Source organism: Mytilus californianus, unplaced genomic scaffold, assembly GCF_021869535.1.
Source record: "Mytilus californianus isolate M0D057914Y unplaced genomic scaffold, xbMytCali1.0.p SCAF_5, whole genome shotgun sequence".
Taxonomy (NCBI): domain Eukaryota; kingdom Metazoa; phylum Mollusca; class Bivalvia; order Mytilida; family Mytilidae; genus Mytilus; species Mytilus californianus.
The window spans coordinates 29781526-29798751 of record NW_026262701.1 but is presented as its reverse complement, the minus strand read 5'-3'; the positions used below and the strand labels follow the sequence as shown (position 1 = coordinate 29798751).

The 17226-nt window shown below is 32.3% G+C and overlaps 1 protein-coding gene across 1 annotated transcript; it reads left to right on the top strand.

The window, feature by feature from the left end:
- The first annotated feature begins 5749 nt into the window (after positions 1-5749).
- Positions 5750-16234, top strand: LOC127701939 (cytochrome P450 10-like). The gene is made up of 5 exons (XM_052205918.1): positions 5750-5804; positions 6538-6758; positions 10965-11190; positions 14574-14752; positions 16041-16234. Exons 2-5 carry the CDS (start codon positions 6551-6553, stop codon positions 16232-16234), a joined length of 807 nt encoding a protein of 268 aa, XP_052061878.1. The 5' UTR covers positions 5750-5804; positions 6538-6550.
- Positions 16235-17226: the final 992 nt, after the last annotated feature.

The following is a 17226-nucleotide window of genomic DNA, read 5'->3' as shown; positions in this document are numbered from 1 at the left end:
ATGAATATTAAAAAGCCGATTGCTGAAGACCTGGTTACAAGTTTTAATCGTATGCAAAGCACAAGAAGCCCTTCTGCGTTGATATGTTGGGTTTTCCTTATTTTTCAAAACACCTTTTGTCTGGTGCATATGACACGACTCATAAAAACTAACTTAAGCTTACCCTTCCGGAGCACCTGAGATCACCCCCAGTTTTTGGTGGGGTTCGTGTTGCTTAGTCTTTAGTTTTCTATGTTGTGTCATCTGTACTATTATTTGTCTGTTTGTCTTTTTACTCTTGGCCATGGCAGTGTCAGTTTGTTTTCGATCTATGAGTTTGACTGTCCCTCTGGTATCTTTCGTCCCTTTTTTATATCTATTAATCTAGTTTTGTCCGACGAATCTGTGTTCGTGATTTTTTTTAATTTAGATTGTCGATCTTTTTTGCTTTGTGGAAAAAAATCTTTAACAAGAAAAATGTTTTCAAAGTTTTTATAATCAATTATTCATGAACAATGTAAATTGTTTTTTTTAAAGACGATTTTTTTTATCAAAGACAAACTATCGCATAAATGAGCTTTGATTTATTTTCCTGTGAAATTTTATCCGTGACTTAATTCAAATGTTCTATCTTACTTGCACTGTAGAAAATAAGGACAGAGGGACATCAGATATAAATACTGCTATTATTAAATCGCACTGATAAGAGTTAGAAAATTTAGATAAGCGAAAATAAGTTGAAATATGAAAGAAAACTTTCAAATAAGAATTAAACACACATAAAAGGGGGGCCCACTCTAAAAGCGCTTGCGACCTAATTTGCTTCATGATGAGCAAACATATCTTTTCTATAATTATTACCAGAGACTGATGGAGCCCCTCTTTCTTAAGGAGCTACTTTTGATATAATTAATGTGTTTAAACTATGAACGTTGCCTTGTTGGAATCCCCCTTTCCAAAAATCTTGTTCCGTGTCTTTAGTTATTACAATTGAAAAATCTTTACTTATCACTCAGAGAGAGCTCTACTTATCAATATCAATAAAAATATATTCTAACTGTCAAATGACTTATTCTTCAATTATTTAGTCTTAGAATTTATATCTTTAATTTTCAACAATTGTCTAAAAGTGATTTATTGAACATTTTTGTCTGCTTACCTATCAAAAGATGGTTAAGATATGTCTATCCGTTTTTACATAAAACATTTAAAAAATGAAAAACATCTAGCTTGTAAATTATTTCTTCAAATACATATATAGCATCATTTTAAAGCAAAATTATTTGTTCAAAGCATAAATGAATGATTGTAAATGAATGAATATATATAGCCTATTATCAGAAAGCTAGACAAACTTTTATATGCTGGTGTTTATAAGTTTATTAAGAACACAGCTTATATTATGCCATGTAGTTTTATTAAAAAAACCAAATAAATAAATGTAATTTCATTACTAATGGTGATTAAACTGCAATAAGCAACGGTTTGGTACCAATTTCATCGTCTCTGTTACATAAGGACAAATGAAAATATTAAGTTTCATGGTAAAAAGGATGTTATATAATCTCCTAGATTGTAATTTTTTAAGATCTATGAACATCAAAACTCATGAGATACGTTTTATGACTGTTTGTTAAAAAATGTCATTCTAGATCAATTAACAAAAATTATGTATTTTTTTCCCAAATTTTTCGATATAATTTCCCCTTCGTACATTGATTTATAATCTCGACGCGATTTCGCTCTCAATATCATAGTCATTCTATAGACCACTAAACTAACTCAAGTATTGTAATTTATAACTCCCGTGAAGACGCTAATTTAATAGTTTTCAGCGACATGTCAACAAGATTAGTAATTGCAACGACATCTATTGGAAGGAGTTAGGAGTTATCGTTAATTATCTACTGTCCAATATTAAACGATTGGGTTATCTCGCTTGGAAATGTGACATATTTTTGCACATGTACAAAACTGCAAAAGGCAGATTGCTCAGCGAAATTTCAAAGAAATAAAAATGTAAACAAACATGATATTTTTCAAATTTTTAATGCATTTTTGTTTTAGTTTAATCAGAAACTTTGCAAAAAATGGTAATATTTGTAAAAATATGACATTTCGGATCGTGACAGATCGGTAACCGCATTTTGATGATCGTGAAAAGGATCGTGGAAGATCTGTTGCCGCTAATTCGTTATTGCAAAAATCCACAAAACGATAAATTCTTTCTTTAACAACATGATAATTTATATCTGTAATTGGTATAACGAAAGATTGGATTTGCATGACTTAATCCGCTTCACTTTTGTTTGTGAATAGGGCTATGCTGGTTCAGTGACATTGGATCACATTATTTGATAATACCACACCGACTAGTTTTCTTATAACAATATAAGTCCGTCGTTCCGTTCTGCATAGGTTTTATGTTGTTTGAAAAGTTAAGATTGTCTCATCTGATTTCCATTAATTTTTATGCACAATCATATCTATAGAACGAAGATCCATGTTAGTTTTTGTAAAAATAAAAAATAAAACATTGTTAAAAAAAACCCGTAGGAAAACAACTGTCATATTCCTTACTAGGCACATGCATTTTCCTAAGAAAATATTGGGTTAAATCTGTTTTTTATGCTAGCTAATACGCCCACTTGTATGACAGTTGTTAATGTTCCGGTATATTGGCAAATTAGATAAGCAAATCAAACAGACATAATTAGTTAAAGTGGCCATCACTGGGATCCAGCAGCCAAAAACTGTGTGAACATACATCCAAGACATACGACACAACTGAATTAACGTTCAAACACATTAACAATTAAATCTAACAAAGAAGTCAACAAGAAAGTTTTTGTAGTTGATAATACAGACATTATAATAAAGCATAGTTACGTAGCCCCTTAAGAGCTATGTAAATATTAAAATTTTCGTTTTCCGGAAATTTAATCTGGTGCGCACCAGTTTAAAAAATTGTGCGCACGACTTGGAAACTGGTGCGCATGACTTTCAAACTGACGCACTACTTTCAAAATGGTGGGCACGACTTTCCAACTCGAGCACACGCCATTCGAACTCGAGTTCATGACTTTCAAAAATGGTGAACACGACTTTCAAAATGGTGAGCACGACTTTTAAAAACTGGTGCGTACGACTTTGAAACTCATGTGCACCAGTTTGAAAGTCGTGCGCGCCAGTTTTTTAAATGTTGTGCGCACGATATTTCAAACACGTGCGCACCAGAGTAAATCTACGTTAAACGAAAATATTTATATGTAAATTGCATTTTAGGGGCTCCGTACATAATGACATGTACACTTTTCCAATAGAATACAAAATAAGTCAAATATAAATAGAAAGGTATATAAAATGAAAACAACATGATAAAAGCCTCATGTGTCCGAGTCGCATCTCTATACCCACCCGCATAAAGAACGCCAAAAAACCTGAAAACTGAATACACATATACCGAACCACGTCAAGAGTCATACAATCAAATGGAACATAAAAGTACCAAAAAACATCAAGGGAAAACTGTAAAGTTCGACTTTTTATCATCGAAGGCACTAATCTATAAAATATAAAATTATTGTATTTTATTGGCGCTTAGTAATCTCCAACAGCGGATTTGAATATTTCAAATGAATCAAATTGACTACAATACAAACAGTTCTTAGCTCTCTGTTAGAAAATGTAATTTAAACTTGTTAGAATGAAGATAGTTTAAAATTTGTCAAAGAAAGCTTTTAGAATTATTTTTTTAATTTGTCTTTTGACTTAGATTCATGATGCATGTCTCTACACCATATTAAGCATGCGAAGCGTAACAGTTTATAAGTTGTTGTTCTCATATATGTATTTGATACGGTGCATTTATTATAATGTATATTTCATATTCCATTGATGAAAATCTATAGAGCAGAGAATTTTAGATTTTTTGTATCAATTTAATATGTAGATTCAAATATTTTTTTTTCACTTCAAACGATAACGTAAAACTTCTTCAGAACTTATATAGGATGTATAGTTCAGTGAAAGCAAAAAGGAATCCAAGGAAAAGTGCTTATCTCTTCTTCACAAATACTTGGAAATGACAATTAAACATTATTCAATTGAAACTCGAAGAAATTGAAGGAACCATACGAAAACAGTTATAAATTTGTAAATGATTGATTTACTTTCAATTTATATATCATTTTTTTCCGGATCTACTTATGTAGTCAGAGGCGGATTTTTATATCTATACCTATTTCTTTTCTTTTTTTTTTATTTTAGTATTGGGGGTGCTGGGCCACAGCTACATATATAATAAATGCATAAACTTTTTTCAAATGCTACTCCTAACGTTGTCATGGTACCGCACCCTTTTCAGAATCCTTGAACTTCAACTGGAAATTAATTACTTTTATCGCTATTTTGTGCATTCCTCCTTTGATCTTTTTTGGTGATAATTTTTCATATCATGCTACTCGCTTGAGATGGAAAATTATCGTCAGAAACTAAGGGCGCACGTGACGTTGTCAATGTAAACATGAACGACCTCATTGGCAAAATAGCGATAGACAGATGATCAATGGTCTATCAAACTCGCGGATGTTTCTAAGACACATCTCATCTCAGGGATGTCGCCCTTCGATGAGATTGAAGCTGAGAAACACCCTTTCGTTTGTAAAACCTTCAATAATCTATAAATATATTTTAAATCTACGATGCAAACCTATCTTACAACTTCTTTAGACTTTAATGATAATTACTGTGTCTGGTCTTTTCTGTTACTTATTTATGGAGAACCTGTACATTGCATAAATTCACGTCAATCGTTTTATACCAACCGACTGTCCCTAGTATAGATAAATGAATCTTCTTTTTTAAATCCTTTTAAGAAGCTTGTATTCTTATGGAATCTACAATATTTTACAGTTTGTGACAAATTAATGTAGACAAAAGCGTTGAAAATAATATATGATGAGAGGGGGAGTATTTGTGTTTTCCTAAAAAGTACTGTATGTTTTTCCTTAACCTAGTGCACAGTATTATTTAGGAAGTTGAATCATTTTGACAGACATATTTATTTTTTTCTGATTTGTTCCACCTTTTGAAAATACAGCAGATTTTTCACAGATATTGAAGTAAAATTACACTTAATTGCATTCCCGATCCGATATCAGATCTTTCACGATCCGATCGCAATGCTTGACCACCGTTGATTTTTCTTTCACGACCTTTTTTCTCGATATACCGAATGACACACGTGTTACTGTTGTTATTTGATAAAAAATTAACTCGAAGTACCTACATATCTTAACATCACAATCAATTCGAGCGTTTATCGTTGGTATTTATACTTACACCAGTATCTAAGACTGACACGTGCATGCCCATCGATTAAACTGCTATTTTGGCGAATAGAATAAGTTTGCAGTACCTTCACTCAAAACTGTAGACATTTACGACTGTGTTGAAAAACATTAAAAATATAAATTATTTTCAGAAGACACAGCTTCAAGTGCAAAAAAACGGATATTGTCAATAAAAATAATGCAGTTTCTATGTTGCATTTGGACTACACTCAATTGAATCTGAGTAAACGTTGATAAACAGCAGCTGCACACACATCGCATATGAAAATTAAACGACAAAGACATTGGAAATTAAAAAATTACCCATCAAGAACCTTAATAATTTATTCCTATTTTACTTAGGCTTTTAAAACATATTTATATAAGAATACATTAAGTTTATATTGAATTTATTAACTTCATGTTTATACGGAGAAGATCTACATACATTGCATATTGCGAAGATTGTTGTCCATTGTCGAAGGCCGTATCGTAGGTTGATTTCTGTGTCCGTTCGTTTTATTGATTGTTGTCTCAATGACGCCTTGTCATCGAGAATGTGCATATGTAACTTATTCTATTTGCCGTTGGATGTTAAAGCTATGATACTTTCAGTACATATGATAATTATCTGGTTTATATTTATACGTAAAGAGTTGACTTAGATTTAAACATATGGTCACAAGTAAAACCGAATTAAATAAGCGCGTCCGTTATTCTGTGTAGGATGTATAAATATACAGCCGCGTTCTGTCAGAATAGGGACGTTGAATTTGATGCTTTGTGTACGGAGAGTCTGAGTGGCAAGTAATGTGTCCAAGAACCCAACAGAAAATTGTATATCACTTCTTTACCAATGTCAGTGTGTTTGGTGTAAATTATTGGAGCTTTACATGTCCTCGCAAAAGGAGCATTATTCATTTTGTGCGTTATGTACTAACAATGTTTTGTTTGTAAAGTTTTGTAAACATAAATTATATTGAGGAGGCAAAACATTTGAATTGTGTAATATTTTACCTTTCATCAGTTTAAACTTAATTCTAACTGGATATGTTTTACTTCTATGGTAGTTGCTCTGTTTGTTACTGAAAACCATAAGCATGCTAAGAAGAAATTACTTTTCGTTATATAGTAAATTTAGTTGACCATTTTAATATTTGTTTATTTTTTTTATAAGTATACGTTTGCAGATGGGATTTTGAAATATCTGTTTAAAATAATTCAGGTATCTAGCCAATATGCATCTCATTAAAAGTACCAGTCTACCAGTTCAAATATATCGTTTCTGTGATAAACTCCGGTTTGTGACTCGATATTCAACAGCAACAGCAACTTCACATTCAACAATTCATGAAGAAGATATCAAACCATTTCATCAAATTCCTGGACCAAAAGGGCTGTATACTGTCCCTTATCTAGGACCAGCCTTACAGTTTAAACCGTTTAGTAAGTACAACACAAGCATACTTGTATTCAATAACTAAAATAGTACCATTGTTAAATATGAATCAGACAGCTCGGTATATTGAGTAATCGGTTGTGCTTTTATAATTTTATGGGTCGTTATTGTTGAAAACAATCGTTATATGCCAGAACTTATTATTTGTTTTAGAAAAGAGGCGGAAGATACCCAAGGAAAATTAAGAACTCATAGTCGAAGAGAAACTGACAACTCCACGGCAAAAAAACAAAAAAAAAAAACGACGAAAATTTATGCATATCCATACCGCGCTATTTAGAAAATTTTAGAAACTTCAAAGTATACCGAAGTCTTGATACAAATGTGGTACTTCGATCTTGGTCTTTATAACGATCACGTGGTTAAATGTGGTGGATCATAACAACCATTCCGATAACTTTACTATGTTATTCTTCTTTTTGTTGTCTTTGTTATCGTTATATATCTTCCCATCATATTATTTATTATTTTGTATTCCTTAACAAAAAGAGAAATATCGCTATTCTTTCTTCGTGGCTTCTATTAAAGAAACAGAATTTTGTAACCGTCTCCTTATTTTTATATTGTTCCAAATGTCAGACCGTACATGAAGGTTTGCGACATTCAGCTTAATGCAAAATTGGAAACATTGTTGCCATCCCTCCTTGCCAATACATAGTGCTGATGCAATAAACATGAACTTTTGTAACATAGTTGTTATTTGATTAAATTACTTTTGAAATACTCTCAAAAATGTAGAAACCTGACGGAGACAATTATCTTTAATTTAGAAGCTAAGATTTGCGTACTACTCATTTTCATCAAAATTATCAGATGAAACCTTTTTAATTTTTTTCCCTTTAATTGTGACTTCTTTCCAGTCTTAAAATAAATTGGATTAAACTGATTAAAACCAAAAATATCAAATCTACAAAAATTCGTGACCCTATACAGTGATGATATAAGATTAAAACAATCGATTAACTAATTGAATTTTAAACGAAAATGTTTGACAATTTTTATTCTGGCTATTATTACATGTAGATATTAACATCAATGACAGATAAAATTGAGAATGGAAATGGGGTATGTGTCAAAGAGACAACAACCCGACCAAAAGCGGAAAACAGCCTGTATACATTGCAAAGTTATCAGGAATACTATATGTTCATACCAATATTAAATATGTTTACTGTTGCCTTGAAAACAATAATAGATCGACAGAAACTGCAAACAGCAAAAATGATCAGCAATACACGATCTACAAAAAGGCGAATATAACCAAAACCAGTAATTGCCTGTTATTGCCTAATAAGAGTTATTGGCCTAAAAAGATGGACGGTTATTGACTTATCTTACATAATTTCACGTAGAAAGCAACAATGGCTGTACACAGTGAATATGTCAATATTACCGTGTCGTAGGTTGTTTTCTGTGTCCGTTCGTTTTATTGATGGTTGTCTCATTGACGCCTCGTCATCGAGAATTTGCATACGTGAATTATTTACTATTGGATGTTAAAGCTATGATACGTTCAGTACATATGACTTTATAATAATTATCTCGTTTATATTTACGTCATGGGTTGACCTTGGTTTAGATATATAGTCACCAGTAAAATTGACGCAAATCAGGGCGTGTGTTTGCTGTGCGTGGTGTATAAATACACTGATACGTTCTGTCAAAATATGAACGTTGAATATAATGCTTCGTGTACTTAGAGTTGTTTTCTGCTTTTTGGTCGGGTTGTTGTCTCTTTGACACATTCCCCATTTCCGTTATCAATTTTACATATGTACATTCAACCCAAAAGAAAATTGTATCTTACTTCTTTACCGATATCTGTGTCTTTTCTTTAAAATGTTGGAGTGTATCTATTTATTCTCACAAAAGGAGCATTTTTTTTATTTTAAAGAGGTACTAAAACACTCATAGCAAGTAGTTCTTATCGAAAAGGTCGAAATAATTGATCGAAAATGCAAAAAAAAACCGATGCAATTTGGTCCACTAATTACAGAGATAATTGCATGTAAAGTTCAACTTTTTTTACCTTAGGAAAATCCAATCAACGTTACTTCCAGAAACAGCCCGAAAAACAAATCCACCAGAAGTGACGCACAGAGTGTCACTTCTTCGGCTTATCTAAACGTTGTGTAGGGCTTCTTTTCCATGTAATAAAAATTGCAAGTTAAAAACGGGTATTCACAATACCTATTGAATAATGTTAATTATCAAACTATAAAGTTCATCAATTTATAAACAACAGGTGGCATATCTGTATGGCCAAGTTGTTAATTTCCTCAGTGGAGGGATAGAACTCTGTTTGATCTTTATTACCTTATAGGATGTTTACTTATCAACAAGTGTCAAAGTGCGGACTTTTTTAATTACCAGGATCAAAAGGTGACCGAGATGATTTATATTTGTTTTGTTTGGTTATTTTATTGTCATTGCTTAACATTTCAAATGAAAGAAAAGGTCAATATTTCAAAATCTTAAAGACAGTATGTTATAATTTAAAAAAAAAAATTTTGGTGTGATCATAACATTTATGATTTAGGACTCAAGTAGTTTGGGAATGCACACCCCTTTTTCTAAAGATTTTATTTCAGTGGTTTTTGTTGTATAGGTTAATTACAAGTCTATCCAGTATTTCATTTTCAAGAAAATAGCTTTATCAATACATATTCAGGTTTCTAAACCAGTCAAGCACATTATCTGGAAAATAAACTTATATAATTTTGAAATGCTGCTGTAACTAAAGTCCGTCGGTAAGTAAGTCAGAACATTTTTATTTTTGTAGCCCAGAAAAACCCACATAGTTTTATTTAACAACAAATAAACAAGTTACGACCTCCGTCGTCTTTTGGAAGCACGTGTTGGAAGTGTCCTATTTTAAAAGCAGTTTCTCCGCCATGGAACTTCACATGCAAGGTTCTACTTCTGCTTCTTCCATTACGCGGTCACCATCAATAAACTGATTAATAACTATTTTGTCACTTTTGGATGCACATGTAAATATTTGATAGAAAAAAAGGTTGATTTGTGCTTTTGGAAGTTTTTAAATACTTTTCAAATAATACATGTAAATATTTGATTAAGATATTTATGCGATTTAATATCAAGCCTCGATAAATGTATATCAATATTCTCAACGTAGATTCGGTTAGTATTTTTCACCGATATATATTAAAACTGTTATTTTACTTTTCGAGCGGATCTATGTACATACGATATAATACACGTATTTGATCAGGGTGACCAACTGCACGTCACTTCCGCTGGGTAGAATTAAAGGGTGTTAGTGGCGTGTTTTACTAAATCGTTCAGGTGTGCAAATGACGAACCGACAGTATTTTGCAAATATCTCGATAATTATAAGATTAAATTTTATCGTTTTTTTTTGCGTTTTTCAACGATTATTTCGAACTTTAAAATTATTCAAATTTGAAGTTTGCGTTTTAGTACCTCTTTAAATGTTGTGTTATATACTAATTGTTTTTATTAAAGTTATGTAAACATAAATCATTATGAGGCGACAAACCATTTAAATTGTGTAAATTTTCATTTTTATGTAACCATTATATGACTTGTTGAGTTATTGCCCTTGAATCAAATTTAAACCTACTATCTTGAAAAGTATAATAGATAGACAGTTACTGTTGAATCCAAAATCCTCAAAAATGTCATTGTATGAAAAGCACCAATTGACTCTTTATAAGACTCATTGACTGATTTATGTTTGCTTTTCGATCGAGATGGTGGACGGGGAATCTGAATTTCACTGGCAAAAAGGTATATTGGGTATTGACAGAAATTTTGCCTCGCAACAGGACATCTTCTTACTCCTTCAAGAGTTGTTACAAGGGTCCTGAACGTGCAGAGAGCGTGGCGCTTTATCTACACGAGGCAGTAGATTTAACGTCCCCATTCTGACCGGACGTGGATGCGTATTTATACATCCCACACAGTCAATTGGACGCACTATTTTGGCAAGGGTTTTACTGTCGGTCGGTAGAAGACCTAATTGACCATATTGGTATACCCCGGTGACATTTTGGGTGTGGTAAATACTGCTTTTCTAAGCTCTTTAACTAGCTATCTATATGCAAGCGTTATCACTTAATGTACTCAATATTACTTCAAGTGTTAACATATTAAGATATACATTGAAAGAAATGATTAAAAAGGTGTTATTTCTTTCTCTTTTGTAGGCCCTTACACCATAAATGACATCACAACTGTGATTGATAATCTTAAGAACAAATATGGCGATATTATGCGACTACGCATGGGGAAAGACTTTGTTGTGTATATATCACATCCTGACTTGGCTAAAACCGTGTTCCAACATCCATACCAAGAACATGTTAGAGTTGGTCTCGATATAATGGAGGTGTACCACAAGAGAACTGGAACTAAAAAAGGACTGAGTTTATTGTAAATATTAGCAAAGATAACTGACATCCATCTTGTGAGTTAGATGGAGAGTTGTCTCATTAGCACTCATACCACATCTTTTTATATCTATATCATATGTATTTTACAATATAGTTTGAAGTTTTCAAATAATATTAAAAAGGAAAAAATTTCCAGCGTCTAATGAATTATGTAAAAGGACTCATATTACTATTGGGACATTTTACTTATGCATGTGTTTTGTAATATAGCTTTTGTTTTGTTTTGTATTGAATGGTAACAAAATCATAAAATCTTTTGCATCTCTGTTTTGTAGTACAAATAAATTTCCCTTGTCATACATGCTTGTCACTTTACGGTCAGTGACAAATGTTTCATGCATTATCAGAACGAGAGAAAAATAAACAACAAATCAGATATTGTATACACGATCGGAATGAGAGACGGGAGATTTGGACTGTATTTACATGAAAGTTTAAAAAAGATAAAACTGTGCCATGACACATGCCAAGAATAGACTTGTCAAAATGTTTACGTGTAGACACGTCACTCTCCCAGCACGTATTATAGGAGTTAATGTCTACATTCCGACTGGAAGTGGATAAATGTACCCTCATTCGGCATTGGTCTTACTGTCGGACGGCCTGGACATAACTCAAGAACGGTAAAAGTGACGCAACCCAAATTCGAACTTGATCTGTGTTTTGTGGTAATAAGCATGTGCAAAAATATGTCACATTTTGAAGCGAGATAACCCAATCTTTTTATATTGGGCAGTAGATAATTAACAATAACTCCTTACTCCTTCCAATATATGTCGTTGCAATTACTAATCTTGTTGACATGTCGCTGATAACTATTAAATTAGCGTCTTCACGGGAGTTATAAATTACAATACTTGAGTAAGTTTAGTGGTCTTTAAAAGGACTATGATATTGAGAGCGAAACTGCGTCGAGATTATAAATCAATGTACGAAGGGGAAATTATATCGAAAAATTAGGGAAAAAATCCATAATTTTTGTTAATTGATCTAGAATGACATTTTTTTAACAAACAGTCATAAAACGTATCTCATGAGTTTTGATGTTCATAGATCTTTAAAAATTACAAACCAGGAGATTATATGACATCCTTGTTACCATGAAATTTTATATTTTCATTTGTCCTTATGTAACAGAGACGATGAAATTGGTACCGAACCGTTGCTTATTGCAGTTAAATCACCATTAATAATGAAATTACATTTATTTATTTGTTTTTTTTAAATAAAACTGCATGGCATAATATTAGCTGTGTTCTAAATAAACTTATAAACACCAACATACAAAATCTAGCTTTCTGACAATAGGCTATATATATTCATTCATTTACAATAATTCAATTTTCGTCACAAAATTCGTCGGACAAAACTAAATTAATAGATATAAGTTAGTTTTTATGAGTCGTGGCATGTGCACCAGATAAAAAGAGTTTTGAAATACAAGGAAAACCCAACATATCAACGAAGAAGGGCTTCTTGTGCTGTGCATACGATTAAAATTTGTCACCAGATCTTCAGTAATCGGCTTTTTAATATGCAATTACAATGACAACACATTCATTATTATAACAGAAACCAACATTCCATGTGTTGTAAGCGTTACATTTTTCACACAAGAACATTTTGAACAGTGTATTTCTAAAATGATCGAGTGACAACTTACCTGTGTTTTGTATAACACTATTAAGTACTTAAAAAACCATATATATAGAAAAAGACAAATAAAAGAAGAAATACAAAAATAAAACCAGCAAATTAAACTATCTATACATAAATAAAACTAATCAACGTAATGAAGATATGAATAAAAGGTCACAAAAACACTCAGAAGGTGTCAAACTAAAGAGCGAGCAACACGATTCCCTAAAAAAGGGTGATTTGAAGGATTTTTTGCATAAGTTTTCGAGTTCTAAAATTTGTTTTTGATAGTTCCACCACATTGATGTAATGTCATTACAGAATGATACTTCCACAATAAACCGTGCATACATTCATTACGAGTACATATGTCACCAATAAACACAAGTTGTATTGTATCAGATTCAATTGAATAAAACAAAGAGTGGCATCCTGTTGAGCATATATAAGACATTGTAATTGGAGATAGGAAAGACAATCTAGCGACAGGGTGCCTGCTGATAATAAAATTCATTTGACAATATATCAATTTCGAACATTTTTTAAAAACACCTTTTTGTTTTCTTTAAATATTATCGAAATACAATTAATGGAAAAATGTTTTACGGTTGAAAAAAAAAATTGAACAGCGAATCGTTAATTATTATTTAAATGTAAAATTTATACTTTATCATTTATCATTAAATACGTTTCACCAAATATCAATAACAAAATATCTTTATAGTTTCTATTATATGAAATTGTACGAACTATGTACTATAATGAACAAGAACCCTTAAAGTAAAACTCCATTATGTCCTTTGAACAGATGAGATATCCCGACGAATACAATTTAATATAATTAAATATAATTTTATTTTGTATGCAATATTCATCGTTTCTATTTGAACAATAAAAAATAGCCGCAGCGAACACTTTGAATTTGAACTTATTATGTATATTTCATTTATTTAAGATAACCGGAATTTATTTTACATGTTTAACAGTATGATCTCGCTAATGTACGTTGTTTTCGTATATTAAATCTGTGTTGGTTATTTTTTTTCAAAGACCACTTTTCACAACACCGGGGACCTAAGAATTTCTTAATTTGAACTAAGTTTTCTGACATCAAAATATAGCTTATTGACAGGAGTATTCAACTGTACAGGTAAATAGTATTTCCTCCGCATATTAAGTGTTCTTCAACTTTTTTTGTTACCGCTGTCTCGTTTCTTTTGAGGTAATTCATTGATATTTACTGATGTGAGTAAGGGAATTTAGATAATGAAATTTAAAAAAATCGGAGACCTACACATGAGATAAAATAAACTGGATTTTTTAATACCATCAAAAAGGTAAATCTATGTAGAATTCGGTCGTATGAGTTAATAAGAATTCAAATGATTGATAAAAATAATATGAAGAATTAATGAAGGGTACCCAATCATTTTCCGATTACTTTCTATGTTAATCGAACATCATTGAAAACATTGCACCCCGGGTATCGCTGATAAGGGTAATCGGCCATTACTGTCCTACTTTTTTGGGTATGGTCAGCGTTACCATATGTTTAATTCCCATAGGCCCTCAATGTGTATATTGTTTAAAATATATCATTAGCATCGGACAAATACAACTGCATACAATATATACGCAGATACCATTCATAAAAGCAATATTTGTCGCATTTCTAATAGATTATCTTTATAGTACTTAATCGTGAACACTTTCTTATGATTTTAGGCAAGGAGAAGAATGGTTAGCGTTACGACGGCCAGCCCAAGAAAAGATGCTCAAACCTACAGTGGTTGCTGATTATGTTCCTATGATTGGAAATGTGACTAATGACTTTGTAAAACGTCTAAGACAACAATATACAGTGACAGATTTACTGGAGGAACTCTTTAAATACACCACAGAAAGTACGAAGTTTTATTAATTTTATATTTCTGTCTCCGATACATGATTTTGTTTATTAATTTGTATCGTCTTTGAACTAGCTTTGAGTAACTGCGATAATTATCAGATGGCTATTTTGTGTCTTTAGTGTTTTTGTCCTTTGTATTGATCTGACGAGTCAAGCCCTTTTCAATTGAATTTTACAGTATATTCTTAAGCTGTGTTGTTATACTTCTGCCCCAGGTAAGGGGTATTAGGACACCTGCAAACACGTTTGAGGTCTGGAGCTGGCATGTCAGTAACTGCTAGTAGTCTGTTGTTATTTATGTATTATTGTCATTTTTGGTTTATTTTCTTTTGTTTCCTATTCTGACATCGGACTCGGACTTCTCTTGAACTGAGATTTACTGTGCGTACTGTTGTACGTTTGTTTTTCTACATTGGCTAGAGGTATAGGGGGAGGGTTGAGATCTCAAAAAACATGTTTAACCCCGCCGCATTTTTGCGCCTGTCCCAAGTCAGGAGCCTCTGGCCTTTGTTAGTCTTGTATCATTTTTAATTTTAGTTTCTTCACTGCATTGAAGACCCATTGGTGCCCTTCGGCTGTTATCTGCTCTATGGTCGGGTTGTTGTCTCTTTGACACATTCCCCATTTCCATTCTCAATTTTATTAATCCCGCCACATTATGTACATGTATATGCATGTCTTATTTCAGGAGCCTGAAATTCAATGATTATTGTTTACCGCTGTATATCATAATTGTTTTTTGTTTTTGCACATGAACCAGGCCGTTAGTTTTCTTGTTTGAATTGTTTTACATTTGTCAGCTTTAATAGCTTGTCATGCGGTATGGGTTTTGTTTATGGTAAAAGGACGTACGTGACCTATAGCGTTGCTAGTTTCGACGTCATTTCGTCTCTGGTGGATATTTGTCTTATTGACAAACATACCACATCTCCTTATTTTATATAAAAAAATATCAGTTCATAATTCAATATCAGACTGAAGCATGCAAATGCTGTTGAATGTTGCAATATTTAGTATACATGTATAACTTTGACGGGAAAAAATGGTACGTATAAATATAACAGCAAATAAAACCCAACAACATTTGAGATAGTGAGTGGATGCAGATGCGACAACATAATCATGACAATACCCATGCTAAGAACATACATGTAGTAAAGAGACCCATAATGATCATATCATAAACTCATAACAACGCTGCTAAAGTAATTTATTGTGTAAAAGTAAATACTGATAAAAGAAAAAATTATAAAAATACACAAACCAGTTATTGCTTCTTTCAGGCGTCGGAATGTTGTGCTTTAATAAGAGATTGGGATGCCTCGACAGCTCTCCAAATACCAAGTTGATCAAAGCGCTAGAGGACATGTTAACAACAATGCAACAATCATTTCTTCTTCCATTTCCGACTTATAAATTCTTCAGAACTAAAATGTACACAGAATTTGAAAGAAGTCAACAGGTTTTTAATGAGTAAGTTTTATAATCTCGTATAATTTTGCAATCTGTTCAACATGACACGTGAATTTTAAGCGGTGGACATTTTCAAAATGTAAGATAATATTGATAATTCGTTATTTTACACTTATGGCATTTTTTGTTTTTATTTCAAGAAGGGTGTTTTGTTTCATTTTGTAATTTAAAAATTGAACTCTATATTTGATGGTGCATTTATATTTTTCGGAGAGAAAGTGCAGAGAGCAGACTTGTACCCTTTTTTCGAAATCAAATTATTACTGACATTAACGAATCAATAACATCACACTGAAAGATTGATTTACTGTTTTTTAACGCCACTCTTAACTAAATCGTGGAAGCCAGTTTTTATTGGTGAAGGAAGCCTGAGAGAACCATCGACCTTCGGCAGGAAATTGGCAATCCTAGTCAATTATGATCAGAGTTGAACTCACAACCTCAGTGTTGACAGGCTAGTAATAGCTGTAGAAGAACTGCTTAGATCCCTCGACCACGGAGGTCCAACACACAATGAAAGAAAAAAACATCTTAACATAACATCTCTGCTCTAAGCCACCATTAACAGGATTAAGAATGAAGCATTTGAAATAATACTTTATACTAATACATTATATTAGCAAATCTCTTAATTTTATTCCAATATTCAACATAGAAAATCTATCGGTCTTACACAAAGTTCATTTATTTAGAGTTTTCTGTCAATGCCCTTGTTTTACTTGTTGTGAATAAGTTGGCATTGGATATAGAATGAATTTCATAACAGTGTGGACATGGACACCTGATATTTAAATGATATCGTAACGGTCACTAGCTGTCGACAACAAAGACTTCACGCTTTACCCGGATGTACTAGCGAGGACAGTCATGCTTTTTTGTTCCTGCAAAAACTATAAATTTCAAGATCTAGGCCAGCGCATAAACTAATCAAATGGACTGGAGTCACAGATTTTAAGGATCTTATTTGAACGGTAACATTAATTTCTCAGCAACTTC